Below are 27,191 nucleotides of genomic sequence, written 5' to 3'. Positions count from 1 at the left end.
ATGTGAGAAGTGGTTTCGGGATGGTTTTCCTGAGCTGTTGAGCTCTTATTTAATTGTAGTGAATTGTCCTCAGGCTTTGAGTTTCCTGTGGGGCCTGAGATTCTTTGTAGGTTGGCGAAGTGATTTGTTTTATGCGTGTTTTTGGATGGGTCCTGTGAGGCTGTTTTTCTGTGGGTCTGTTGTTAGCATGTAAATTTCTTGATAGGGGCTGAGTGACGTTTATAGTTCCCCCAGACAGTTTGACTATCTCGAATACTCAAACTGTCTACTGCAGAGGTAGAGCCCAAATTCTGTAACAGCCGTTTTCCAAACATGCCTGAACATGCCTTTTAAAATGCCAAGCCTGTTTCTGACCTTGAATCTCCTTGTTAGGCCCAACATGCCCTTTTATCACTCCTGAAGTTTTTAGCAAGGGTCGAAAGTCATTTTTAATAGGGTTTTCTTTCATTTTGGAGGATCTGTTAATTTTGAGACTCTTACAGCGGGGAGGTTATGGTTGAACTGTATAAAACACTAATTGGGCCACAGCTAGAGTACTGCGTACAGCTCTGGTCACCACATTACAGGAAAGATGTGATTGCACTAGAGAGGGTACAGAGGAGATTTACGAGGATGTTGCCAGGACTGGAGAATTTTAGCTATGAGGCAAGATTGGATGGACTGGGGTTGTTTTCTTTGGAACAGAGAGGCTGAGTTAAGACTTAATTGGGGTATATAAAATTATGGGCCGTAATTTGCGGCCCATACGGGTGTGTATGCACCCATAGGGAGGGGCCACACAAATTCCGGGTCTAGGCATGTGCTAAAACCCGGAACTTGTGTTCTGCCAAGAATTCACTTGACAGATCCTCCGCATCCCTGGGAAAAGAGCATCCGTGGGCGGAGAGTTGGGCTATTTGCCTAACTTCTGCCCAGCGAATGCCGTGAAATTCTTAAGCCTGGTAAGCCCTGTTCAAGGGAGATGCCGGCAACTCAATCACTGCATCCTTTGATGGTAGTAACCATCTATATACATGAGCCTGCAATTATCAAGTGGGTTAGTTGAACCCTAGAACTAAGAGACCAGAGGGCACTGAGCTATTTTAAGTTATAAAGTAAAATATAAGAACGTATGATACTGTATGAAGTAAATTGTACCGTAATAGATAGAGAGCTACACTTACAAGATGAAATAAAGTAGTCCCATCTCGATTTTGAACTGCCTGTTAATAAAATTATTGTTCTTTAACATTACGACTACATGGTATGACCAGTAGGTTAACAGATTATAAAATATTTTCTGCTTAATATGAATATATGAATATATTTCTTTAAATTTTACAGAATCAGATAATGTGGTTGTCATAAATTGCAACTTCTACAAGAAGTAACTCAGGAAGTACGACTGAACGGCCAGGTGAGGGCGCCGTCCGAGGAGTATAAATACTCGGGCATGGGCCCAACTTGGCCAGAGACAATCTGAAAACAGGAAGCTAGTGACTACTAACTAGACCTCCATGTTTTGTTACAAGTCGATTAAAGCCTTGCTTTATGTACAACCAAGTGCGTAGTGAGTCTTTATTACGTCAATTTAATCGACTTGTTATCATCTCCACACCTTGGGTGATTCGGAACAACCAGCTGCAACTCGAACCGCAGAAAGGGACTTGGGCAAGAATCCATTGGTTTCGTACCTTTAGCAACTTTCTTGAAGAGTGTGGGGCGGATGCCCCTAATAAGTTACGAATGCTTATTAACTACGTATCCCCTCATGTGTATGATTATATTGAGGACTGTATAGAGTACGACGCTGCTATCCAAATTTTACAGCAGCTATATGTCAAGTCCCCGAATGAAATCTTTGCTCGACACCTACTGGCCACAACTCGGCAGCAGCCTGGGGAATCACTCGATGAATTCCTCCAGAAACTTCGCAGGCTCAGCAAAGATTGTAACCTTAAAGCGGTTACAGCTGAATAGTATCAAGAGGAACTAATCCGCGATTCCTTTATCAATGGGATTGCGTCCCCTTTTATACGTCAGCGCCTGCTGGAAAATAAAACCCTCAATTTACGGGCTGCTTATGACCAGGCGTGTTCCCTAGACTTGGCCAAGAAGAATGCAAACACTTATCTCCCACCACGTGCACGGGCGGCAGCTATCACCTTTAATAAGTCTTTCGATAGGTCTCGGGTGGATGCCCCCGCTGATGATGACTCTGCTCTAACGGACGACAACGCTATCCTAGAGGCCTTTGCTGATGATGACCCCGCCCTAGCAGCATCCTGGCAATCAGGAAGAAAGTGTTTCTTTTGTGGAGGTACGTTCCATTACAGAAAATTTTGCCCGGCTCGTAATGCGACCTGCAATTATTGCAGCAAGAAAGGATACTTTTCCAAGGTATGCCAGTCACGGGCCTCTGCTAACAAGAAAGGCCGCTCCTCTAAAGTATACCGGTCGAGAGCTCCTGTTAGCTTCACAGCTGCTATCTATGGAGCTGCTCCTCCCCCAAGAACCACTGCTAAGGCTACAGCTGCCGAAGGAAAAATTACCCCTCCTCCCATCACAGCTGTTTTTCCCCAAAGTTTGTCCCATGCAGCCATGAAGGTTTCAGTAAATGGGCACACTCTAAGCACGCTAATCAACTTCTGCAGCTCTGACAGCTTCATTAGTAAGCGGGCTGTCAGCAGGTTAAAACTGCGCATTTATCCCTCGGACAGGGAGATTGCAATGGCTCTGACGACTCTGACCACCAATTCTTCTAGCTTCTGTCTTGTCAACCTCATCCTCAATGGTCGCACGTATCCCTCCACCCGGCTCGGAGTACTCAAAAACTTAAGTAGCGATGTGCTTCTGGGACAGGACTCCCAGAAGCAGCACAAAAGACTCACTTTTGAGTTTGGAGGGTCGAAGCCGGAGCTTACCATTTCTAAGGTGCCGTTTTGTGCGCTCTCGGCGGCCTTACTCGGTGAGTCCTCCCTGTTTGCCAATCTCTCCCCCCGCTGTAAACCCATAGTCACCAAATCGTGGCGCTTTAGCCAAGACGACCGAGCATTTATCGAGGCAGAAATCTCTCGCCTTTTAGCTGACGGTATTATCGAGCCGTGTTCATCTCCCTGGCGGGCTCAAGTCGTCATTGTGAAAAACCCTTTAAAACAACATAAGAAATGTCTGTGTATTGATTATTCGCAGACTATTAATCAATATACAAATCTGGATGCCTACCCGCTACCACGCATAGATGACATGGTCAACAACCTTGCCAAATACAAGGTATTTTCAACCTTCGATTTAAAGAGTACGTACCATCAGATACCGCTGAAAGACTCTGACAAAAAGTATACGGCCTTTGAGGCCAATGGTCGGCTTTATCAGTTTCGTCGCCTCCCATTTGGGGTCACCAATGGGGTGGCCGTCTTCCAACGGGCAATGGATGGCCTAGTCCGGCAAGAGAACTTGACGGATACCTTTCCGTATTTAGACAATATCACTATTGCCGGCCATGATCAAAAGGAGCATGATGCCAATCTTCAGAGATTTTTTGACATTCTCCGTCGTCGCCACTTAATGTTAAACGAATTCAAATCGGTGAAATCGGTGCCATCAGTGAACATTCTCGGCTACTGGGTGGGCAACGGTGTTATTAAACCGGACCCAGAGCGACTTCGTCCACTTCAGGAGCTCCCTCCCCCTACAAATCTCAGCTCTCTTCGTCGGGCACTTGGCATGTTTGCTTATTATGCAAAGTGGATACCTCACTTCTCCGATAAAATACAGCCCCTGCTTCATGCAAAGTCTTTTCCATTGGAAGCAACGGCTATTTCTGCCTTCAACCTCCTCAAACGACAGCTGGAGAAAGCCACGCTTCGCTCCATTGACGAAAACCTTCCTTTTGTGGTTGAATGCGATGCATCGGAGGTAGCGATCTCAGCTACCTTGAATCAAGGTGGTCGGCTCGTGGCATTCCTATCCAGAACCATACAGGGTAGCGAGCTCCATTACCCCCCCCCGTCGAGAAGGAGGCTACAGCCATCATCGAGGCTGTACGCCAATGGAGTCATTTTCTTGCTCGCCATCATTTCACGCTCATAACTGACCAGCGCTCCGTGGCCTTCATGTTGGATAACCGGAAGCGCACGAAAATCAAAAATAATAAAATTCAACTCTGGAGGAGCTGGCTGCCTTTGGATATACTATCCGTTACCGACCCGGCAAACAGAATGTGGCTCCAGATACCTTCACACGGGCATTTTGCTCTTCAATGTCAACATCGACTCTGGCGGATCTGCATATGGACTTATGCCATCCTGGCGTTACCCGTATGTTGCACTTTGTGTGCTCCAAAAATCTACCATTCTCAACGGAGGACGTAAAGAAAACATGCTCCTCCTGTAGGATTTGTGCAGAATTGAAACCACAATTCTTCCGCCCATCAGATGACTTACTCATACATGCAATGCAGCCTATGCAGAGGCTCAGCATAGACTTTAAAGGGCCATTGCCTTCGTCGACACGGAACACCTACCTACTTACGATGGTAGACGAGTATTCACGCTTTCCCTTTGCCTTCCCCTGTCCTAACATGCTTACCTCTACGGTAATTAAATGCCTCGATCAGGTCTTTTCCCTTTGCGGGACGGCCAATTTTATCCACACGGATCGGGGTCCCTCCTTTATGTCGAGTGAACTTAAAAGTTATCTCTCCCAACGGGGAATCGCCTTGAGTAAGACGACACCATATCACCCAATCGGCAATAGACAGGTTGAACGATACAATGCCATCATCTGGAACGCTGTCCGTCTGGCACTGAGGTCACGCAACCTACCAGACCAGCAGTGGGAAACTGTGCTCCCCGACGTGTTACACTCTATCAGTTCTCTTCTCTCCACATCCACTAATGTCACACCTCATGAGCGATTCTTCAAGTTCCAGCGTCGCTCTACACACGGGACATCTCTACCGTCATGGTTGGTGGCTACAGGCCCTGTGCTACTCCGGAGGTTCGTCCGGTCTGCCAAGAACGACCCTCTCATTGACGAGGCGGAGTTAATGGAGGTAACCCCCACGTATGCGCACGTGCGGTACCCCGATGGCCGGGAGTCCACCGTCTCACTCAAAGATCTGGCTCCCTGCCCAACCGGTCCCACGGGCCCGAATGATGAAGGATTCCACGGCGATGATGTCAACACTCCGCACCCCTATGAAGATGACGCCCTACCTGGGACATCGAGGCATCTGCCGGCAGTGCTACCAGATCAACTCAGGGAGCCAAACGCTCCCCGTAGGATGGCCACCCGAAATCAGGATGCCGGACAATCTCCGGCTACGACCCAGGATGAGGCCAGCTCTGCACCTGTGGGGATCCGCACCCTGAGTCATGATATTCCCAGGCCTCCACAGGATGATCAAGACGACGCGGACTCTACCGACCAAGCGACCCAGGGACCAGGACACGGTCCGGGGAGACGTGCCTTCCGGTCACAAGCAGAAAGCTAAACGACTATGGCTATTTTTGGTCCACCTAATCCGTTAAAGGAAGACTGGACTTCCAAACTTTTTAGGGAGGAAGAATGTCATAAATCGCAACTTCTACAAGAAGTAACTCAGGAAGTACTACTGAACGGCCAGCTGAGGGCGCCGTCCGAGGAGTATAAATACTCGGGCGTGGGCCCAACTTGGCCAGAGACAATCTTGAAACAGGAAGCTAGTGACTACTAACTAGACATCTATGTTTAGTTACAAGTCGATTAAAGCCTTGCTTTATGTACAACCAAGTGTGTAGTGAGTCTTTATTACGTCAATGGTATATCGCTGAAATTAAAGACATTATTATCAAGTTTAAGATGGTTTCTATAAACCTGTAGTCTGCAGTCCTTTTGAAAGTTTTTGCCACATGACTGCTTTTTGGCAAATTGCATTGAGGATTCCAGATTAATGATGGTTTAGATAGATGAATTAGTAAGTGAACAGACAAATTAGATGCACTATTTAGTCACCAGGGTGGTTAAGCTTGGGGAGCCAAAACCAAGGGAAGTCTTTCGGTGAAGTAGCATTAGAGGGCAGAGAATAATTGACCCTGGGCACACAGACGTAATTCAGTCAGAAATGTTACATTAAATTGATTTGATATCCTGGGACTAGGGACAGGGTCACTGGCAAGGCTTGGAAGCTAAGCAGAGCCAGGCCTGGTTAGTACCTGGAGGGGTGGGTGACCATCAGGGAAGACCAGGTGCAGAAGGTCACGGAAGGAGCCCCGAGGAGGGGTGGTTGGTGAGAAGATCACGGAAGGAGCCCCGGGAGGGGCGGCTGGTGAGCAGGCCTGGGCGTTGGGCTGAAGATTGTCAGACAGGAGGAATGGTGGAAATGGAATGGCGGCGCGCATAGACGCAGCAGCTTTGCTTCTCCCAGGACGGTGCTATTTACGTTTAATGTTAATGTTATTTGTACTGGACTCATGGGAGCTTGCAAGATCACATTTCGTTGTTCATGTACTTGTGCATTGTACAATGACAATAAAAGTTGAATTATTATTATTAAATGGTAAAAATTTAGGGCAATTTGGAAGGCAGAGCAATCGAGTTTTTCTGCAGTACGGTCTGAGGAGCTGGGAGTTGCAAAACTTAAGTGCTATAGCACCACCAGTGGCAGGAGGATGTAATTACAGCATGACAAGTTTACATAGTCAGTTTCCATTATAAATGTAGACTTAAGAATTTATTATGGAATAAGTTGACACAGAACTGCAAAAAAAATATGACAAGAGGATGTAAGATTTTGTATGCATGAAGTGCATACAGATATACAATTTTTATATATTGCATAGATAGGCATTGAAATTGTGCTATGCAAAGATTAGGAATGAATGCTTATATTAAAATAAATGGATCAATCCGCCATTAAAATTGTGGTCAAATGAATTTCATATCAATACATTAAGCATTCTTCACTAGTCTTTGCAGAGCATAATTCCAAGGCCATAAATTTAACATTTTTTTCTCATTTCAATAACAGATGTGTCAATGTTTTTCTTTTGCACTAGGGTGAAATGGGACTGCCAGGTGTATCTGGTTCACGAGGACAACCAGGGTCCAAGGTATTATATATAAAGATACTTTCAATCCAAAAGAAAAGGTACTTACATGTTAATTAATGAGAAGCTGTCCATGAGATGCTAATAATACCTGCAATAGTGTTCATTATTATACTGAATTTATTTCAGTTTGTTTTCTATTTTCATCTGTAATTTTTCTCACTTCATAGCAGGTCTAATGCAGAAGAACAAATGGCTCAGTAAAACCATACATTTATAGGGAGCTAGCAATAAATAAGAATCTTTCTTAAGGATTTTTTGTCAATGTATATGGTACTTTGTAGCTTTGAAAATATTTTAGATTTGAATATGGAAAATAGACAGTTAGAAATTTAAGATTATCTGATATAAAAAGGGTAAGAAACCCTGGTCCATCCCTGGTGAGCTTCCAAAGATACTAACTTCCATGTTTCCAACTTCAGAGCAGGAGGGAACAGGAAAGATGCTGGGATTTTTAATGCATGAAATATTGATTATTTTTACGTGTAGAAGTCTCATGTTTTGTATGCGGTGGGGGGAAAGCTTGGATTTTTTGGGAAAAGTTTTCTGAGACCACTTGCCATCAGTGGAATCTCGCTTGAAACAGGTGCCTTACTGGAAAATAACAGACAGTTCATCCATGATTTTCTCATAAGCTGAGCGTTGTTTGCAAGGCCCTGCCAGTAGCATGGGTCTCAGAAATGGTCATCTTTTATGTATGTTGGGCTTGGATTTTTGTGTGCATGGGACTCACATTTCTTGTGTATACAGGTTGGATTATTTGTGAATGGGAACATTTTTGGTATAGCAGTTTGAAGTTTTATATAAGGGGCTTGTAATTCGTGTATGGGATGTTTGGATTTTCTGCCTATGGGGGCCTTGCGTTTCTTTAATCATATATGGCCCACTCATTGGCCCTGATATTAATGGGATGTGGGGGGAAAATGAAAATGGCCAGAGACACGGAGGTCCTGCCAAATTTAACGTTTCCTGCCCAGCAGCCACCAAAATTGAAAGGCTGGTCAGTTGCCAGAAGCGAGAACCAGCGGCACGAGGTTGCAGCCAGGGACACTTGGGGACGGTCCCCAACAATCAGAAGGGAGGAAGGTTGGAGATTGGGGCTTCGGGGGAGAGGAGAGGGGGAGTCCATCGCAGGAGGGGGGGAAGGCCGAACTTCGGTGCTGGAGGGGTTAGGGGGCCGTGATCGCGGCAGGGGGGACAGAAAGCCCGCAGTCGGCAGAGGAGAGGCTCCTCCTGGCCCACAAGGAGTGCTGTAAAAGACATTTATTCTTGAGTCGGCAGCTCCTGCCTCCTTTTTACTGCCAGATTTGCTGAGGCCTGGGAAACCTGCACGGCAACTGTTAAATTTAAATCGGGCTCCCAATTGCACTGTGGGAGCCTGACTTAAATATGTTAATGGAGTGTTCCGCCTTTCCATGGCAGAAAAACCGCCGCCGTGAAAATGTCGGCAAACGTGTATGTGGCAGGTGGGGATGTATTCCCCACTTTTCCATTTTCATGCCCACCCCCCCCCCAACACTCTCCCGCCTGCCATGGTGGGGGGCGGGGGGAGGGTTAATATCGAGGCAATTGTCACATGCGTATCTGGTCCCCCAGCTCAAAATGATTAAACCAGCATCGGAGTGTCTTCTTTTTAGGGGTGTGACCAAATATCTAACTGTACGATAGCACAACCCAAGAGTGTAACAAAAGGACCCTCATGATCTAAACTGGATATTGTGTCTTTTGCACATGCTCCTCACATGTACTACTTCAATCTTTTCAAAGGCGAAATGAGAATACTTGGTAAAACGGGGCCAAATATAAATCGATAATTGCTTTCTTTGACTCACTGACAACAAGTGAACATACAGAGTAACAGTCAAAGCAAGTTCCACTTAGCTCAATCTAAACTACATGCACCGTCTCTATTGGCATTAACTTTCTTTCAGATTACTTCTAACTGCAAAAATTGACATCCTGCATTTTTAGCTTCCTCTGTTGAAAACCTGATTGCCCAAATGTCCCATTTTCCTTTTCATGGGAGGTGATGCCTTCAGCTGCCTAGGCCCTAAGCTCTGGAATTCTCTCCCTAAACCTCTCCTCACTACCTCTCTCTCCTTTAAGTCGATCCTTAAAACCTACGGGCTAGATTTTCAGTTGCTTGCGCCAGCAGTTAGCGCCTTAAGAGAAGTGATTTTCGGGCGCTATGCGTGTAGCGCCTGGGCGCAGCGCAGTTTGCGCCCCGCCCCAAATTAAGTTGCCCGTTAGCGCCGGCGCAAAGTTTAGCGGCCGCCCGGATGCGCGCGCAGAAAATGACGCCACATCCTCGTGCAACGCCCTTTGGCCGCCCCGAATGCAAACTTCAGTCGGACCGCCCCATTGTGCGGCTGGCGTCCAGAGCGTTTGTAAAATGGAACGCAACTCACTCTGGGGAGCGCAAATTAAAGGGCACTCCTATAAAAGGCACTCTACATGTGTTGTGTGGAAGTCTCCAGTGTGTTGTTGTGAACGGTGTATTTATGGTTCCGTCCTCCTCCTCCTCCTCCTCCTCCTCCTCCTCCTCCTCCTCCTCCTCCTCCCGTTTCTCCCCAGACTTTGCATTTGAAAAAAATACATGCACCCTTCCCCTTTAAGAGCTCACTGGCACCAGAGTGTCTGCCGTGCGCTGCGCCCGAGCTCGGGTGTTGCGCTCTCCACCGCCGGCTTAGCGCCTAAAGATACTAGTGGAACGCCTCTTTTAGCGCTCCACCAACCTCTTAGGGCGAAGCCACTGAATTTCCGGCAACGGGGCGCTACTTTGGGGCGGGCGATAACTTCGGGCGGGCGCTAAGCTTAGCGCCCCAAATCTGTCTATACTGAAAATCTAGCCCATGCACCCTTCCCCTTTAAGAGCGCACTGGCACCAGAGTGTCTGCCGTGCGCTGCGCCCGAGCTCGGGTGTTGCGCTCTCCACCGCCGGCTTAGCGCCTAAAGATACTAGTGGAACGCCTCTTTTAGCGCTCCACCAACCTCTTAGGGCGAAGCCACTGAATTTCCGGCAACAGGGCGCTACTTTGGGGCGGGCGCTAACTTCGGGCGGGCGCTAAGGTTAGCGCCCCAAAACTGTCTATACTGAAAATCTAGCCCTACGTCTTTAACCAACCTTTTGGTCACCTGTCCTAACATCTCCTTATGTGGCTCTGTGTAAAATTTTGTCTGTTAACGCTCCTGTGAAGTGCCTTGGGACGTTTTACTACGTTAAAGGCGCTATATAAATTCTGGTGAATTATTACCGGTCAGCACAACGCAAGTTGTTGTACTGACTGGTAATGGTTCACCAGTAAGCCTGTCAATAAAATCAGCCACCTCTCTTTCCTCCTTGGGGTGTGTGTTTAAAGAGAAAATCTCCTCCTACTTGCAAGATGAATGGGGGCCATCTTAGTTAATTTGCCCGGGATGAGACAACCGAGCCTCCTTGTGTCATTGTGAATTCCACAAACCAGCCTGTCTGACTTCAGTGCACATGTTCAAGCCTGTAGCCTGTGGCTTTCTTTCTAAACCTGTGCGAAGTCACATAATTTTGAAACATAACACCATCCCTTACATTTCCATAGCATTGGTATTATCAATTTAAAGCATGGGTTCTTCAGAAGAAGCCAGTAATGTTCTAAAATAGTTGCTAGAAGATGTGTAAGAGCAGTCTGGAAATGTTTCTGCATTTGATTCTTCTACCACTTTTGTAGTGTCCGTGTGTTGATAAAGACACTGAAGACAGGAGTTGGTTCATAGGTATTTACTAAGCAAAGTCTGGGGGGGGGGTTCTAACGGATATACACAATATACAGGCTTATATAGCCCGAGTGGCAATTACCGGCATTACAGCACACCTGGGGCTCTTAAAGGCACATACACCACAATTCCTCCCCTTTTAGCTAACCAGTACATCATATTTTAAGTAATTATTAATTACATGTTATAAGCAAAATAATATACATTGCTGTAGTTAATTAATTATAAGTTAGTCTCTCAGGAGGCTTCCTGACTCGGTCCGGATAACGCCTCGGGGGTGTAGTAGTTTCTGGTGGTGTAGTAGGTTCTTCTGGCAAGGCTGATTCGGCTTGAATGCCAGTGTCGGGTTCATCGGGTTCCAGTAACACCAGATCGGAGGTAGATATGGGTATCTCTACTTCATCGTTAGATGTATAGAGTGGTGGTGTAGGTTGTCCCTTTTCGGATGACTTTATGATTTGGTCAGCATGGCGCCTTATTATGCTTTCTCCGATGTCCACGGTATACATCAGTGGTCCTAGTCGTGTGCAGATAGTTCCAGGCTGCCATTTCTCGGTACGGTAGTCCCGGGCCAAAACCTGTTGACCTATCTGGAAGGCCCTAGTTGGCCTTTCATTCATGCCTTGAAACTGCCGGTTCTCCACGTCCCTTCTGATGTTGGGCTTGACCAAATCCAGCCGGCATCTTAGGTTTCTATTGAAGAACATCATGGCGGGAGTTTGGTTGGTAACCATATGTGTTGCATTCCTGTATGCGAATAAGAAGTTATCCACCTTGTGCTGAAGTTTTATGTCTTCATTACCCATGGCCTTTATGGCCTTCATGAAGGTCTGGACAAACCTTTTAGCCAATCCATTAGTGGCTGGATGATATGGGGCAGATGTGTAATGCTTAACACCATTGTTCTTTAAGAATCTCCGGAACTCTTCAGACACAAACTGTGGTCCATTGTCAGAGCAAATCTGTTCCGGCAGCCCATTCCTGGCGAATATGGTTCGTAAGACTGTAATAGTTTTTTCTGTGGTGGTTGAGGACATTTTTATTACCTCTGGCCACTTTGAATGTGCATCCACCGCAATTAAAAACATTGAGTCCATGAAGGGACCAGCAAAATCAATGTGCACCCTTTGCCATGGAGATGAGGGCCACTCCCATGGATGTAGAGGGGCTTGTGGTGGAGCGTTTTGGACCTTCTGGCATCCTAGGCAGCTCTTGGTCATTCCTTCGATGTCTCCATCGATACCTGGCCACCATACAAATGCCCTAGCTAGGTTCTTCATTTTTACTCCACCCAGATGCCCCTCGTGAAGCTCCTTTAGCACTTTATCCTGGAGTTTGGGTGGAATCACCACTCTGGATCCACACATCAAGGTTTCTCGGCACACTGACAGCTGTTCTCTTCTTTGCGAGAATGCTGGCAACAGTGGTTTGCCATGTGCTGGCCATCCCTTCACTGTTAAATCGTAGACCCGTGAGAGAGTCGGGTCATTTCTCGTCTCCCTTTCAATGGCAGAATTTGTCACTGGTAGACATTCCACTATGGTAGAGTGGAACATCTCTACTGGGTCTACTGTAGGTGCCTCTTCTACCGTTGGCAACAGTAGGCGCGATAAACCGTCAGCATTCCCATGCTGTTTTGACCCTTTGTATTCTATGTTATATTGGTATGCCCCTAGAAAAAGGGACCACCTCTGTAGCCTTTGCGCTGTCATAATGGGAACACCTTTTTTAGGGTTGAATATGGAGATGAGGGGTTGATGGTCAGTCAACAAGGTAAATTTTTGTCCGTGTAGGTAATGGTTGAATTTCTTCACTCCCCATACCAGGCTGAGTGCTTCCCTGTCGATTTGGGCATAGTTACGCTCAGCTGAGTTTAGTGAGCGTGACGCAAAAGCTATCGGCCGTTCCGAGCCATCAGGGAATTTATGGGATAATACTGCTCCTATGCCGTAAGGGGATGCATTGCACGCCAGTCTGATTGGCAGTGATGGGTTGTAATGAGCCAAAACTTCTTTGGATGTGACTAAGTCTTTGCATTTATGGAAGGCACGTTTACAGTCTTCGTTCCATTTCCAAATCACTCCTGTTTGTAGAAGTTCATTAAGAGGGTGTAGAAGAGTTGATAAGTTCGGTAAAAATTTATGATAGTAATTTATTAATCCCAGGAATGACCTTAATTGTGAAACATTTTCAGGTGCTGGGGCTTTTATAACCGCTTCAATTTTTTCAGGTGACTTATGCAACCCTTCCTTATTAATTATGTGGCCACAATATGATATCTGATTTTGGAAAAATTCGCACTTGGGGCGATTCGCTCGTAGGCCCCGTTCTTTCAGCCTAGTGAGCACCTGCTCCAATTGGCAAGGTGCTCGTTGTCGTTTTCTCCTGTTATAAGGATGTCGTCTAGGTAGCATTGAGTCCCTGGAATCCCTTGCAGGACTTGCTCCATAGCTCTTTGCCAGATAGCTGGATCTGATGCTACTCCAAAAACCAGTCGATTGTACTGGTACAGGCCTTTGTGTGTGTTTATCGTGAGATACTTTTTAGAGGCCTCCTCAACCTCCATCTGTAGATATGCTTGTGCCAAGTCAATTTTGGTGAAACGTTTCCCTCCGGATAGTGAGGCGAAAATATCTTCTATCCTCGGAAGAGGATACTGTACTGTGTGAAGGACCGGGTTTACAGTCACCTTGAAGTCACCACAGATGCGAATTTTTCTCTGTTCTTCAGATTTATCTTTATTCAATGCTTTTTTCATGACTGGAACGATGGGTGTTGCCCATTCGCTCCAATCTATTTTGGATAATACGCCTGCTTTTTCCAAATTCTCCAGCTCTGCCTCGACTGCTGGACGTATTGCGTATGGCACCGGTCTTGCCTTAAAAAATTTGGGAATTGCTGCATCTTCCACTTTTATTGAGGCGGTGATGCCTTTCAAGGTTCCTAGTTTCTCTTGAAACACTGCTTTGGCGTTGGCCAAGATGTCTTTTAATCGTTCGGGTATGATGTCATCATTGTTTTTTTCCTTACTGGTCACCGTCAGTGCCTGAATGGAGTGCCAGTCTAAACGTATCTTCCTGATCCATTCACGTCCCAACAATGGTGGACCACCATCTTGTAGAATGTATAAATACAACTTTTGTATTTCTTTGCCGTTGTATACAACAGGCACCCTTATTTTTCCTTTGGGGTATACTTTCTGCCCCGTATATGTTTTTAAGATAATGGATGTGTCTTTTAGAGTTATATGCGAAAATAGCCTCTCGTAATCCCGTTGATTTATTACGGTTAGAGCTGATCCTGTATCTAGCTCCATTTTAACTGGGGACCCTGCTATAGTGAGGGTAACCCAAATGGTTTGGTAATCATCTTTGGCAAGTACATTATGTAATTTGAGACAGCTTAGTCTCTTGTTTTCGAAGTCGCTATCGCTCTTCTGGTCTTCGGAGCTACTGTCCGTCATCATTTGTACCTTCCTGTACTTTTCTTTATTGATTTTTTTTTTTCTGTCAGTGGATTTATTTTGTCCAGATCGGCATACCCGTGCAATGTGTCCAATCTTCCCGCATTGCCTGCATGCTTTGTCCTTGAACCAGCAGTCCCTCTGGTTATGGGTGGATCTGCCGCAGCGATAACATCTTTCGAATCCCTGTGTCATTTCATGGGTGCCGAAGTCCTGTGTCTTTTGTTGTATATCTGCAGCTCCTTTTGCTGATGCTTCGTATGATACAGCCATACTGAAAGCTTTGTCCAATGTTAAATCTTTTTCAGAAAGCAGTCTTTTTTGTGTTCCTTCACTTAAGAGACCGCAAACGAATTTGTCTCGAAGATAATCTGCTAGTCCTGCACCGAATTGGCAGTACTTTGATAGCTTTCTTAATTCGGTTAGATAATCAGCATTAGTTTCATTCTTGTGTTAATTTCTCTTGAAGAACTTGAATCGTTCCGCTATCAGCAGCGGTGTTGGGTTTAAGTGCTCCTGCAGGGTATCAACAATTTCTTTAAAATTCTTGTCCTTTGGTTTGGCTGGAGTGATTAAATTTCGTAACAGCCCGTATGTCTTTGCGCCCATTAAGTTCAGAAGTACTGAAGCTTTTTTTTCATCTTCTATTCCATTTGCAGTGCAATATACCTCTACTCTTTCCACGTATGTGGTCCAATCCTCTATTTCGCTATCAAAAGCATCAATATTACCAGATTTAGGCATTTCAGAAAAGATATGGCGCTTCCCGCGCTTTTTTTTCTTTTCTGTAGCAAAGATATGGCGCTTCCCGCGCTTTCCCGCCGCTGCTGCCGATAACAACGCTGTTTACTGCGGTTTCCGTTCCCTTTAAAAAAAATTTTTTTTAATTTACTGTTGGAGACTTGTTCCCGCCGGAGGTCTGAACGCTGACCTGCTTGCCGTGCCGGCCGTCTCCCGAGTGCTCCCTCCCAGTCCGTTATTGCTTGCCTCCGATTTCGCTGCCTGTCTCAGCTGTAGAGCCAGCCGCTGGAGCCCCAGCCTGACGCCCAGGAAGGATTAGCGCAGTACCTGCCACCAGCTTGGTCAGCTGATGAAACCACAGCTTCTCTCACTTCCTTGAGTCTTCTGGACGCCCGAGGAATCGATGTCCTTGAGGTGCTGCCGAATTGCAGGTAAGTCCGTTTCCACTTCATCGCCACTGTAGTGTCCGTGTGTTGATAAAGACACTGAAGACAGGAGTTGGTTCATAGGTATTTACTAAGTAAAGTCTGGGGGTGGGTTCTAACGGATATACACAATATACAGGCTTATATAGCCTGAGTGGCAATTACCGGCATTACAGCACACCTGGGGCTCTTAAAGGCACATACACCACAACTTTCACCATACTGCCCTCACCTGTTACATTTATAAGGATACATTTCTATGTACTACGGCCTAGAAATTCAGTAAGGCGCTGCAAGCTTTGCGCCCAGTTACCGCCTAAAGAGGGCTTCTGCGCCAGTAGAGGAGGTTGCGCTGATATTGAGCTCGGCGGTAATGGCGGCGGTAGCCGGTAGCGCTGCGCCGGCACCGATGACGTCATCGGTGTGCGCAGTGCCCCGTTTCCGCCCCGATGCTGGCCCGACGCCCATATTCAGTTGCCGCCGCCTCCTCCGTGGCAGCCGCTACTAACATCCGGAGACCAGGGCCTTACTGCAGCCTTAGTGGGGCGCATAAAGGTGGAGGTGCGGCCGGCCGCTTTTTCGGCGGCCGCCTGCCCGCACCTCCTTCCCCGGCCTCCTCCACCACCCCCCCCCGTGGCATTGCCGGCTGCTTTCCGCGAGCCCGGCACTTCTCCGTGGTGCCGGGCTCATTTGCCGGCACAATCCAGCGGCGATCTCCCCGTTGCAGGCACCTCCACCTTAAGAGAAGGAGGAGGCCTGCAGTACCGCAGCCTGCCGCACCGCATCGGGTGGCGCAGCGGCACCTAGAGCGCTGAAATTCAGTTTCAGCGCCCCAAGCGGGGGCGGGCACACCCTGGAATAGCGCCCGGTTCCGACTTGGGGCGCAAAAACTGAATATCTGACGGTCGCAACTGGCTCCGCGCCCAGCGCTAACTTTTGGGCGCTAGTCAGCTGGCGGGGCCATAGTGAATTTCTAGGCCTACAAGTCTTATTTTCTCCAATATAATTTGGTCAATCTAGCTTGCCCTGTCAAATACGTTCATACTTAGGACTTTTACAGACCATTTTTGACCATCTTTAATGCTAAGTTATCATGGAATCTTACAGCACAGAAGGAGGCCATTCGGCCCATCATGCCTGTGCTGGCTCTTTGAAAGTGCTATCCAATTAGTCCCACTCCCCTGCTCTTTCCCCATAGCCCTGCAAATTTTTCCTTTTCAAGTACAGTATATATCCAATTCCCTTTTGAAAGTTACTATGAATCTGCTTCCACCACCCTTTCAAGCAATGCATTGCAGATCATAACAACAAACTTTAAATCCTTTTTTCTGAAAATTAAGAATCTAAGCTTTTTTTCCACATTTCAACTAAATTTGCATTCACTGTGCTAGTTGACAATCTATTGCAGCTAATTTTACAAGTCACACCTCCCAATAATGCTATCAAGTAGATACCAGTTTTTCATTGAGAGTAAAAGCTTCCATTACTTTAGTACAGAATTGAAGTGCAAAAGAATTACAAGCACTCTGGGACTATTTAATAATTCTTAACTGATATTACAGTAGCTGATCTGGTAAATATTACTCGGGTGAAAGCCAGATTAAATTCTTTATTTCTGATAGTCAAGAGAAGCTGTATTAACACCAGTGTCACAATTTACAGACATAGACTTACATAGAATATACAGCACAGAAACAGGCCATTTGGCCCAACCAGTCCATGTGCCAGTTTATGTGCCACCCGAGCCTCCTCCCATCCTTTCTGATCTCTTTCAGCATAACCCTCTATTCCCTGCTCCCTCATATGCTTATCTAGCCTCCCCTTAAATTCATCTATACTATTCACCTCAATCACTCCCTGCGGTCGCGAGTTCTGTATTCTCACCACTCTCTGGGTAAAGAAGTTTCTTCTGAATTCACTATTTAATTTCTTGGTGACTACCTTATATTGAAGGCCTCTAGTTTTGCTCTTCCACACAAGTGGAAACACTCTCTCTGTATCTACTCTATCAAAACCTTTCATAATTTTAAAGACCTCTATTAGGTCACCCCTCAGCCTTCTCTTTTCAAGAGAAAAGAGACCCAGCCTGTTCATCCTTTCCTGATAGGTATAACTACGCATATAAGAACATAAGAAATAGGGGCAGGAATTGGCCACTTGGCCCCTCGAGCCTGCTCCGCCATTCAATAAGATCATGGCTGATCTAGGGCTCAAAGCCACTTCCCAGCCCGCTCCCCATAACCCTTCACTCACTTAGCTTGCAAAAATTTGTCTATCTCCACTTTAAATGTATTTAATGACCCAGCCTCCATAGCTCTCTGGGTCAGAGAATTCCACAAATTTACGACCCTCTGAGAGAAGACGTTCCTCCTCATCTCAGTTCTAAAAGGGCGACCCTTTATTCTGAGACTGTGCCCCCGAGTCCTAGAGTTCCCCATGAGAGGAAACATCCTCTCTGCATCTACCCTGTCGAGCCCCCTCAGTATCTTATATGTTTCGATAAGATCACCTCTCATTCTTCTAAATTCCAATGAGTATAGACCCAGCGTGCTCAACCTTTCCTCATAAGTCAAATCCCTCATCTCTGGAATTAACCTAGTGAATCATCTCTGAACTGCCTCCAATACAAGTATATCCTTCCTTAAATAAGGAGACCAAAACTGTACACAGTACTCAAGGTGTGGTCTCACCAATACCTTGTACAGTTGTAGCAGGACCTCCCTGCTTTTAAACTCCAACCCCCTTGAAATAAAGGCCAACATTCCATTTGCCTTTTTGATTACTTGCTGTACCTGCATGCTAACTTTTTGTGTTTCATGCACAAGGATCCCCAGGTTCCTCTGAACTGTAGCATTTTGTAATCTCTCTCCATTTAAATAATAGTTTGCTTTTTTATTTTTCCTGCCAAAGTGTATAACCTCGCACTTTCCCACATTATACTCCATCTGGCAAATGTTTGCCCATTTACTTAACCTGTCTTTATCCCTTTGCAGATTCTTTGAGTCCTCTCGCACAACTTGCTTTCCCACCCATCTTTTTATCGTCCGCAAACTTGGCTACATTACACTTGATCCCTTCATCCAAGTTATTAATGTAGATTGTAAATAGTTGAGGCCCCAGCACCAATCCCTGTGGCACCTCACTAGTTACCATTTGCCAACCGGAAAATGACCCATTTATCCCGACTCTCTGCTTTCTGTTAGTTAGCCAATTCTCTATCCATGCTAATATATTACCCCCAACTCCGTGAGCTCTAATCTTATGCAGTAACCTTTTATGTGGCACCTTATCGAATGCCTTCTGGAAATCCAAATACACCACATCCACTGGCTCACCCTTGTCCACCCTGCTTGTTACATCCTCAAAGAACTCCAGCAAATTTGTTAAACATGATTTCCCTTTCCTAAAACCATGCTGACTCTGACTGCAATATGTTTTTCTAAATGCCCTGCTACTGCTTCCTTAATGAAGGACTCCAGTATTTTCCCAACGACAGATGTTAGGCTAACTGGTCTATAGTTTCCTGCTTTCTGTCTCCCTCCTTTCTTAAATTACATTAGCAGTTTTCCAATCTGCTGGGACCTCTCCAGAGTCCAGGAAATGTTGGTATATTGCAACCAATGCATCCACTATCTCTGCAGCCACTTCTTTTAAGACCCTGGGATGCAGGCCATCTGGTCCAGGGGACTTGTCGTCTTTTAGTCCCATTATTTTTACCGAATACTATTTCCTTAGTGATAGTGATTATCTTTAGTTCCCCACTCCCTGTGGCCCCTCGATTATCCATTATTGGGATGTTGTTAGTGTCTTCTACAGTGAAGACAGATGCAAAATATTTGTTCAGAGTCTCTGCCTTTTCCCCGTTCCCCATTATTAATTCCCCAGTCTCATCCTCTAAGGGACCAATGTTTACTTTAGCTACCCTCTTCCTTTTTATATACCTGTAGAAGCTCTTACTATCTGTTTTAATGTTTCTTGCCAGCTTACTCTCATAATTCATCTTCTCTCTCTTTATTATTTTTTTAGTCATCCTTTGCTGGTTTTTAAAAATTTCCCAATCCTCTGGTCTCCCACCAATCTTGGCAACATTGTATGCCTTCATTTTCAATTTGATACCATCCTTTACTTCCTTAGTTAGCCACGGATGGTGCTTCCTTCTCTTAAAATCTTTGTTTCTCACTGGAATATATTTTTGTTGAGAGTTATGAAATATCTCCTTAAATGTCCGCCACTGCATTTCAACTTTCTTACCCTTTAATTTGTTTTTCCAGTCCACTTTAGCCAGTTCTGCCCTCATGCCATTATAATTGCCTTTGTTTAAGATCAGGACACTGGTTTGGGATACAACTTTCTCACCCTCCAACTGAATTTGAAATTCAACCATGCTATGATCTCTCTTTCCTAGAGGATCCTTTACTATGAGATCATTTATTAATTCTGTCTCATTACATAGTACCAGATCCAAGATGGCCTGCTTCCTGGTTGGTTCCATTACATACTGTTCTAGGAAAACATCCCGGATGCACTCTATGAACTCCCCCTCCAGGCTACCATGGCCAACTTGATTTGTCCAATCAATATGGAGATTAAAATCACCCAGGATTATTACCGTACCTTTTTTACAGGCCTCCATTATTTGTTGATTTATACTCTGTCCAACAGAATTGCTACTGTTCGGGGGCCTGTAGACTACACCCACCAGAGACTTTTTCCCCTTATTATTTTTTATCTCTACCCAAACTGATTCTACATCTTGATCTTCTGAGCCAATTTCACTTCTCACCACTGCACTGATCCCATCTTTTACCAACAAAGCCACCCCACCTCCCTTTCCTTTCTTTCTATCCTTCCGAATTATCATATACCCTGGAATATTCAGTTCCCAGCCCTGGTCGCCTTGCAACCACGTCTCTGTAATGGCGATCAGATCATACCCATTTGTATCTATTTGTGCCGTCAACTCATTTATCTTGTTATGAATGCTGCGTGCATTCAGATATAGAGCTTTTAACTTTGTCTTTTTACCATTTTTCCTTGTTTTGGCCTTTTTTCTGTTACACTCTTATTTTTAAACATTCTGTCCCTTCCTGTCACACTCTGGTTATTATTTCCCCCATCTCTATCCTGCTCTATTGCTTTCTCATTTCTCATTGACTTTTTATTTTCCCGCTCACCTGGATCCTCCCCCCCACTATTTAGTTTAAAGCCCTTGTAACCGGTTTTTGTGGTTGCCAATTTCCTATGGCCCCTGCCGCAATCGCCAATTATTGTAAGTGGTTTTGCCCCGCCTGTAGCAAGCACGCAAACCCCCTTACTACAAGTTCTGGACGATAGAGATTACTGAGGACAAATTTGAACACGGACAGCGTTTTCGGGCTCACCCGTACAGTGTTTATTAAGATTGACAAAAACCACTCCACTCGCATACAGTATAAGCGGTGTGAACACAACAGTACAGTTTAAAACAGTACAACCCTGACTTGTCCAACAAGCCCCTGCCGTGCTAACTTACCACGGCCTAAAAACACCCTCCCATGAACTAAACTATCACAGGACCCTTCCAACACTAAACCCCCTCTGGTTTGATAGGAATATACAGGCACCCCCTCACACAGCTAAGTGATCTTGTGGGTGTGTAGGTTTGGCAATGCTCACCTAGATTGCCCTTTGATCTTGCTTGCAGCTTCCTCCTGTACATCTCGGCTACCTGGTTCCGTACCAGCCTTGCGGCATGCGAGTCCCAGCCTTAGTCGAAGTCCATCTCGGTTGGAAGAGCAAGGCTCAGCTCCTCTTGACGTTCTGCTGTGTGGAGGGCAGGAGAGAGAGAGAGAGAGCTATCCAAACTGCTCTCTAATACACAGACCGCTGTCTGTGGTTTTAATGGACACATGGCCTCAGGGAAATGGTTTCCAGGTTTCCTCCCAGGTTTGAATGGTTTAGATCTCATTTCGATCTCCCAGCCGATTAACTTAACGAGCTCATCTTCTCCAGAAACAATGAGTCGCCAGCTTCGTTATTCAAGACTTGGGAGTGGGCCTCTCGGGCCATTTTTCCCAAGGACAGTTCGTTACCATACGAATGCAACCTGGTTATGTGTGTAGTGTATGTACCCGTCTACCTTTAAGGGAACTATTGAATGTAACCGTTCACCTTTAAGAGAACTACTTTAGGTGTGGCACTATTTGTTTGGCTTCTGTATACTGTAATACCGACAGTGACCACACCAGTATATAAGTGTTGTGGCAGGATAACTGGGGCAGATTCGCCCTGACCTCTGAATAGTAAAGACCTGTTTGTTTGTTACTCCTGAAGTCTGTGTCATTATTAACTGTACAACCCACAGACTTTACAATGTGAGCCACCTTCAGCTTAAGTGTTTTTTCACTGCTTCCCCCCCAAACAGCCTTTCCAGTTTTTAATAAAGGTATATGTTCATAATCTAAAAATCCATGGAGTCTGCGCAACTGCTACACCCTCTCTACAGCCCTAGTTATTCGATTTGCCAGGACTTTAGCCCCAGCATGGTTCAAGTGAAGCCCGTCCAAACGGAACAGCTCCCTCTTATCCCAGTACTGGTGCCAGTGCCCCACAAATCGAAACCCATTTCTCCCACACCAGTCTTTGAGCCACTCGTTCATTTGTCTGATTTTATTTACCCTATGCAAATTTGCTCGTGGCTCAGGTAGTAATCCAGAGATTATTACCTTTGTGGTTCTGCTTTTTAATTTAGCCCCTAGCTGCGGCAAGACTACCAAAGCAAGAAGATCGTCGAAGAGAGGCAACCGCCCTCGTCGTTCTGCTGGGAGAAAACACGAGGCTGCAGCAGGAGAAAGGTGGAAGACTTAGCAACAAAAGCCTCCGTCTGCAACAGGCACTGACTACCCTTCTACCACGGTACGGAGTGAGCCGATCAGCAGGGAACAAGGCGGCCGAAGAGACTGTGAGTAGGGGAAGGTGTAGAAGTATCCGGAGGATAAGGGCAGAGCACTCGACCTCGGTCGAGGGGGAGCTGAGCCGGTCAGAAGTCGGGTCCAACGGCGTCGGGTGACAGCCGGACCGCGATCGGCGGGAAAGATCCGGGCGGCGACGAAGCCGCGGAGCGCTGAAACCGAGCGTGTGGGAGAGGCAGAGCCGAGCAAAGGAGGCTGCGCGAGAGCCAGCCCAGCGGCTGAACTGTTCTCCACCAACGGGGTACCCAGAGCCGGTAGAACCGAACGTGCGGGAGTGGGAGAGAGACACAGCCGAACAAGGGGAGAGAGACTGCGCGAGAGCCAGTCCAGCGGCTGAACTGTTCTCCACCAACGGGGTACCCAGAGCCGGTAGAACCGAACGTGCGGGGGAGAGAGCGACAGAGCCGGGTACGGAGAGAGAGACTGCGCGAGAGCCAGTCCAGCGGCTGAACTGTCCTCCGTTAACGGGGTGTACCCAGCGCCGGTAGAGCCGTGCGGGCGGGAGAGAGAGACAGAGCCGAGTAAGGGGAGCTGTGCGAGAGCCAGCCCAGCGGCTGAACCTGCCCGCTGTGGGGAAAGCGTACCCCTTCCACCAGGAAGAAACGCGGAAAGCCGCCATTAGGCGGAGAAGACGACAGAGGCGGGAAACCGCCATTGAAGTGGGCGGGGAGAGAAAGGAAGAGCGGGAAACCGCCATTTTCGCGGGAAAAACCGCCATCTTAACTGCCATTGAAGTGGGCAGAGAGAGAGAGAGAGAGAGAGAAGGGAAGAGCGGGAAACCGCCATTTTCGCGGGAAAACCGCCATTTTAGAAATAAACAGATAATAAATAATACTTAAAGAAATACTGTGCTGCTCCAAGGAAAGGAAGATGCCTAAGCGAGGGAATATTAACGATTTTAATTCTGAGATAGAAGACTGGGCCACGTACGTGGAACGCATCGAGATCTATTGTGAAGCCAACAAAATAGAGGAAGACGACAAGGCGATAACATTGTTAAACTCGATGGGCGCAAAGACATACGGGCTCTTGAAGGATTTACTAGCACCAGCTAAACCGGTGGATCAGTCTTTCGAAGAGATTGTGGCTGTTCTGAAGGACCACTTGAACCCCACACCGTTGATGTTGGCTGAACGATTCAAATTCTATGCAAGAACGCAACGGAAAGACGAAAGCAACGCAGAATACTTGGTCGAACTGCGTAGGCTAGCGAAATACTGCCAGTCCGGAGGGAATCTGACAGAGGCACTGCGAGACAAGTTCGTAGGCGGATTGTCCAAGGAAGGGACGCAAAAGCGCCTACTCGAAGAGAACGACCTTACACTTGACAGGGCTGTCCTTATAGCCGCATCACACGAAGCCGCAGCGAAAGGAACGGCGGAAATGCAACTAAAGGCGACGGCACTCGGGGTGGACCAAATTACCTCGAGTGCAACAAAATGCTATCGTTGTGGGAAGACAACACATGGCCAGAATCAATGCTGGTTTAAGAACCAAGAATGTAGGAAATGTGGCAAACTAGGTCACATCGCTAAGGTATGCCGGTCAGGGAAGAAGACCAACAACCAAAGGAAGCCATCACAAGAAAAGTACAACAAGGTATACAAGGGGGCTGAGAAGAGTTCAGACGAACAGAATCCAGACTCAGATCCAAACGGCCAGGAGCTGGGTAGTCTGAGTATCCACCATGTGAGTAAGGAAGCTGACCTACAAACTATCTGGGTCATGCTAAAAATAGCTGGAGTCCAAGTGAAAATGGAGTTGGACACTGGATCAGCTGTATCAGTCATAAATCGAAGGGATTACCACCGGCTATTCCCACACATACCCTTAAGAGATACCAAGTTCGTATTGCAGACATACACGGGGCATAAAGTATACCCCATGGGAAAAATAAGAGTCAAGGTGAGAGATAGGGGTAAAGTACACCCAAGAATGAACTTGTACGTACTACCTGAGGGAGGACCACCACTTCTAGGGCGGGAGTGGATCAAGAAAATAGACATGGAATGGCACTACCTACAAGCAATGACGAGTGAGGACTCGGTGCAGACAAGCAGCTCAGACTCTGAGCCGGAAGACGATAAGTCCAGCCCACGTATGAAAAACAAGGTTAACATGAACTCACTGACTAAGGTTGGAAAAACGATGGCGTGCATAAAGACAGAGAATTCTGAGTCTGTTCAAGTTACAGACATATGCATTACGGAGGAACACCGGGCTCGAACTCAACGTTATTTCAAAGTACGACAACAATTAGAACAATTAAGTTACCGTCTCGTACAAGAGATGAAAACAATGAAAAAGTTCTATGACACCGAATGGGAGAGTCTGGAAAGACAACAGAACCTGCTGGCTCAAGCAGAGAGCGACCATAGAGCCATCGTGACCAATTACCGATCACATCTCCCTTATGATGTTCAGGAGTTAGAATATTTGCATGATCTAGAGATACAGCATAAAGGCAAACCACGCTACACTGAGGATTTTGTTCTGCAATTGGAGACGGAGCTAGTGCAGGCAAGGTTAAGAGAAGCTGAATCGCAGTGTGCACTTAAAGAGATGCAGAAAAAAATCTTGGACATGGAAAAGAGAAACGCTTCTTTACCTGATGTGAATAATGTGGCCATGTTGCAAGAGGAGCTTATAGGGGCGAAACTGGAAGAAGCTAAGCAAAGGATGTTGGAACTTGAAACACAGAACCAAATCAGCAGTAACCAGCTATGTCGAGCAAAGAAGGAGTGCTATGGTCTACATGAGAAGGTGCAATATCTCTCAGCCCAGAATAAGGGTCTACTCACTCAGTTAAATGAAAGTAAACGGAAAATGGCTGAGATAGGCTGCAAGAATAAAGAAGATTTGATGGCAGTGAGACTTCAAGAGGCAGATAGCATAGCAGCCTTGGCTGAACTCCAACAGGAAATTGCGAAAGAAGCAAATGAAGAGGAATCTTCAGGAAGCCAGGATTTTATTCCAGTTCTTCTCTACGACTCCTTACAAGCAGAGTGTGAGAAGTTGAAAGAACAGTATGAACAGGCCCAGGCTACAATTCTGGAGGGGATTAACTCGGCAACCTCTGAAAAGCTAGTTTCAGTAGAAGCATATGAACAACTAAAGGTTGAACATGAGCAAGAAGTCCAAAGGCTGCAGGAAATTCTTGATGAGCTCAAGGCCAAGACAGACTCATCGGTAGAAGTTCCATCCATAGATGAGAATTTAGAGGTGAAAGACATGGCAGAACATGAAAGACAAGATGTCCAAGAACTCATAAAAATATTGAAGGAAACCCAAGTCAAATATGAGGCGGCAATGGCCGAGGTTCGACGACTTGAAGAACAAATTCAACTGGGAATCCTTTCAGTGGAAGGAAAGGGAACTGTAAGAAACACAGAGACTGTAAGAATGGGCCCTGAACATGAGCTAGGGAGCATCAAGGCGCAACTTCTTCGAGCGCTTGAAACCAAAGTACAAGAGGAAAGGAAGGTGAAAGCATTGGAGGGAAAGGTGGATGAAATGGAGAAGACTCTGATCCACAGAGTCCCCGTGGAAGAGTTAATGGTCAGCCAACTCCTTCACATGCTGAGAGACAAGACTCCACAATGGGAACACGAGCTTCAATCTTCAAAGGGAAGGAATTCGGAGCTCCCAAAAGTTACGGAAATAACTGAGGTGGCAACACAGATTTTGTATTACAGTTTACTCTATGAAGAGTTCGTTGAATCACGTCAATGTGAACAGAAGAATGTTGAAACAGCTGCTTCAGTAGAAGGATTAAATAGCCTGATAACGCAATCCCCGATGGAAGGGAAGGTATTGAACTCACAAATGAGGTCAGTAGTGAAGGAATGGCAGACAACCCAGGAAGAGCGGGATGAATATGAATGTTTGAAGAAGTCTTTTCAAGAAAGATGGTTAGGGAAGGAACCACCGTCGGCTAACGTCCAGATGGATAAGAAGGAAGTAGAAGGGCCTCTCACTGGCCTAACTCAGGATGACCCCGAATATTACCATGACCTGTTGAGTGACACTGAATATTACGAGGATCTGGTCTGCTCAGTTTGTGATGAAAACTCCCAAAGTGCTGAAATCCGGATGAAGCACTTAAGGTCTAAGGAACATAGAGAGTTGGTGGCGCTACAGCTGGCAGCCGAGAAAGGAGCTCCGAGAGTTTCAAAAAGGCAGAAAAGAAAAAGAAGAAGCAGAAGATAATAACCGTCTAAAATATTATCACTTCTACCATCTCAGGCGGGACACTACGAAAGGAGCTAAATTAGTTGAAAAAACAGAAATTATCAAGACAGCCAGTTGGTTGTAAAAGTCCGCACTGCTGGTTCAACAGGACGAAAGTTCAAGCTGTTACGTCAAGAAAAAGGCTATGGAGGAGTCACGCTAGCCATGTGAACCGGCTACACCAAAGAGATGCTGTTCGGAACGAGTCAAGATCAGAGACTGAATCTATGAACTGTTCCCACCGAGATTATATCTGTAAATTGTTTTATATGAAGTTGAAGATATGTATGTTTAACGGGGACTCTGTAAGTAATAAGCTAAAAAGGGAGGATTGTAGTGTATGTACCCGTCTACCTTTAAGGGAACTATTGAATGTAACCGTTCACCTTTAAGAGAACTACTTTAGGTGTGGCACTATTTGTTTGGCTTCTGTATACTGTAATACCGACAGTGACCACACCAGTATATAAGTGTTGTGGCAGGATAACTGGGGCAGATTCGCCCTGACCTCTGAATAGTAAAGACCTGTTTGTTTGTTACTCCTGAAGTCTGTGTCGTTATT

The 27,191-nt window shown here is 46.1% G+C and overlaps 1 protein-coding gene across 1 annotated transcript in view; it reads left to right on the top strand.

The window, feature by feature from the left end:
* col21a1 (collagen, type XXI, alpha 1) overlaps positions 1 to 27,191 on the top strand; it is a 639,396-nt gene that overhangs the window by 483,035 nt on the left and 129,170 nt on the right. The window contains exon 20 of the mRNA XM_085996520.1: positions 7,020 to 7,073. Within this exon, the coding sequence (XP_085852646.1) occupies positions 7,020 to 7,073 (54 nt within the window). The remainder of the gene's footprint in view (positions 1 to 7,019; positions 7,074 to 27,191) is intronic.

This window comes from Somniosus microcephalus, chromosome 9, assembly GCF_052327205.1.
Source record: "Somniosus microcephalus isolate GS21.2 chromosome 9, FLI_Smic_1.0, whole genome shotgun sequence".
NCBI lineage: Eukaryota > Metazoa > Chordata > Chondrichthyes > Squaliformes > Somniosidae > Somniosus > Somniosus microcephalus.
Note: the sequence above shows the minus strand (reverse complement) of the source record. Positions and strands in the feature narration are given on the sequence as shown.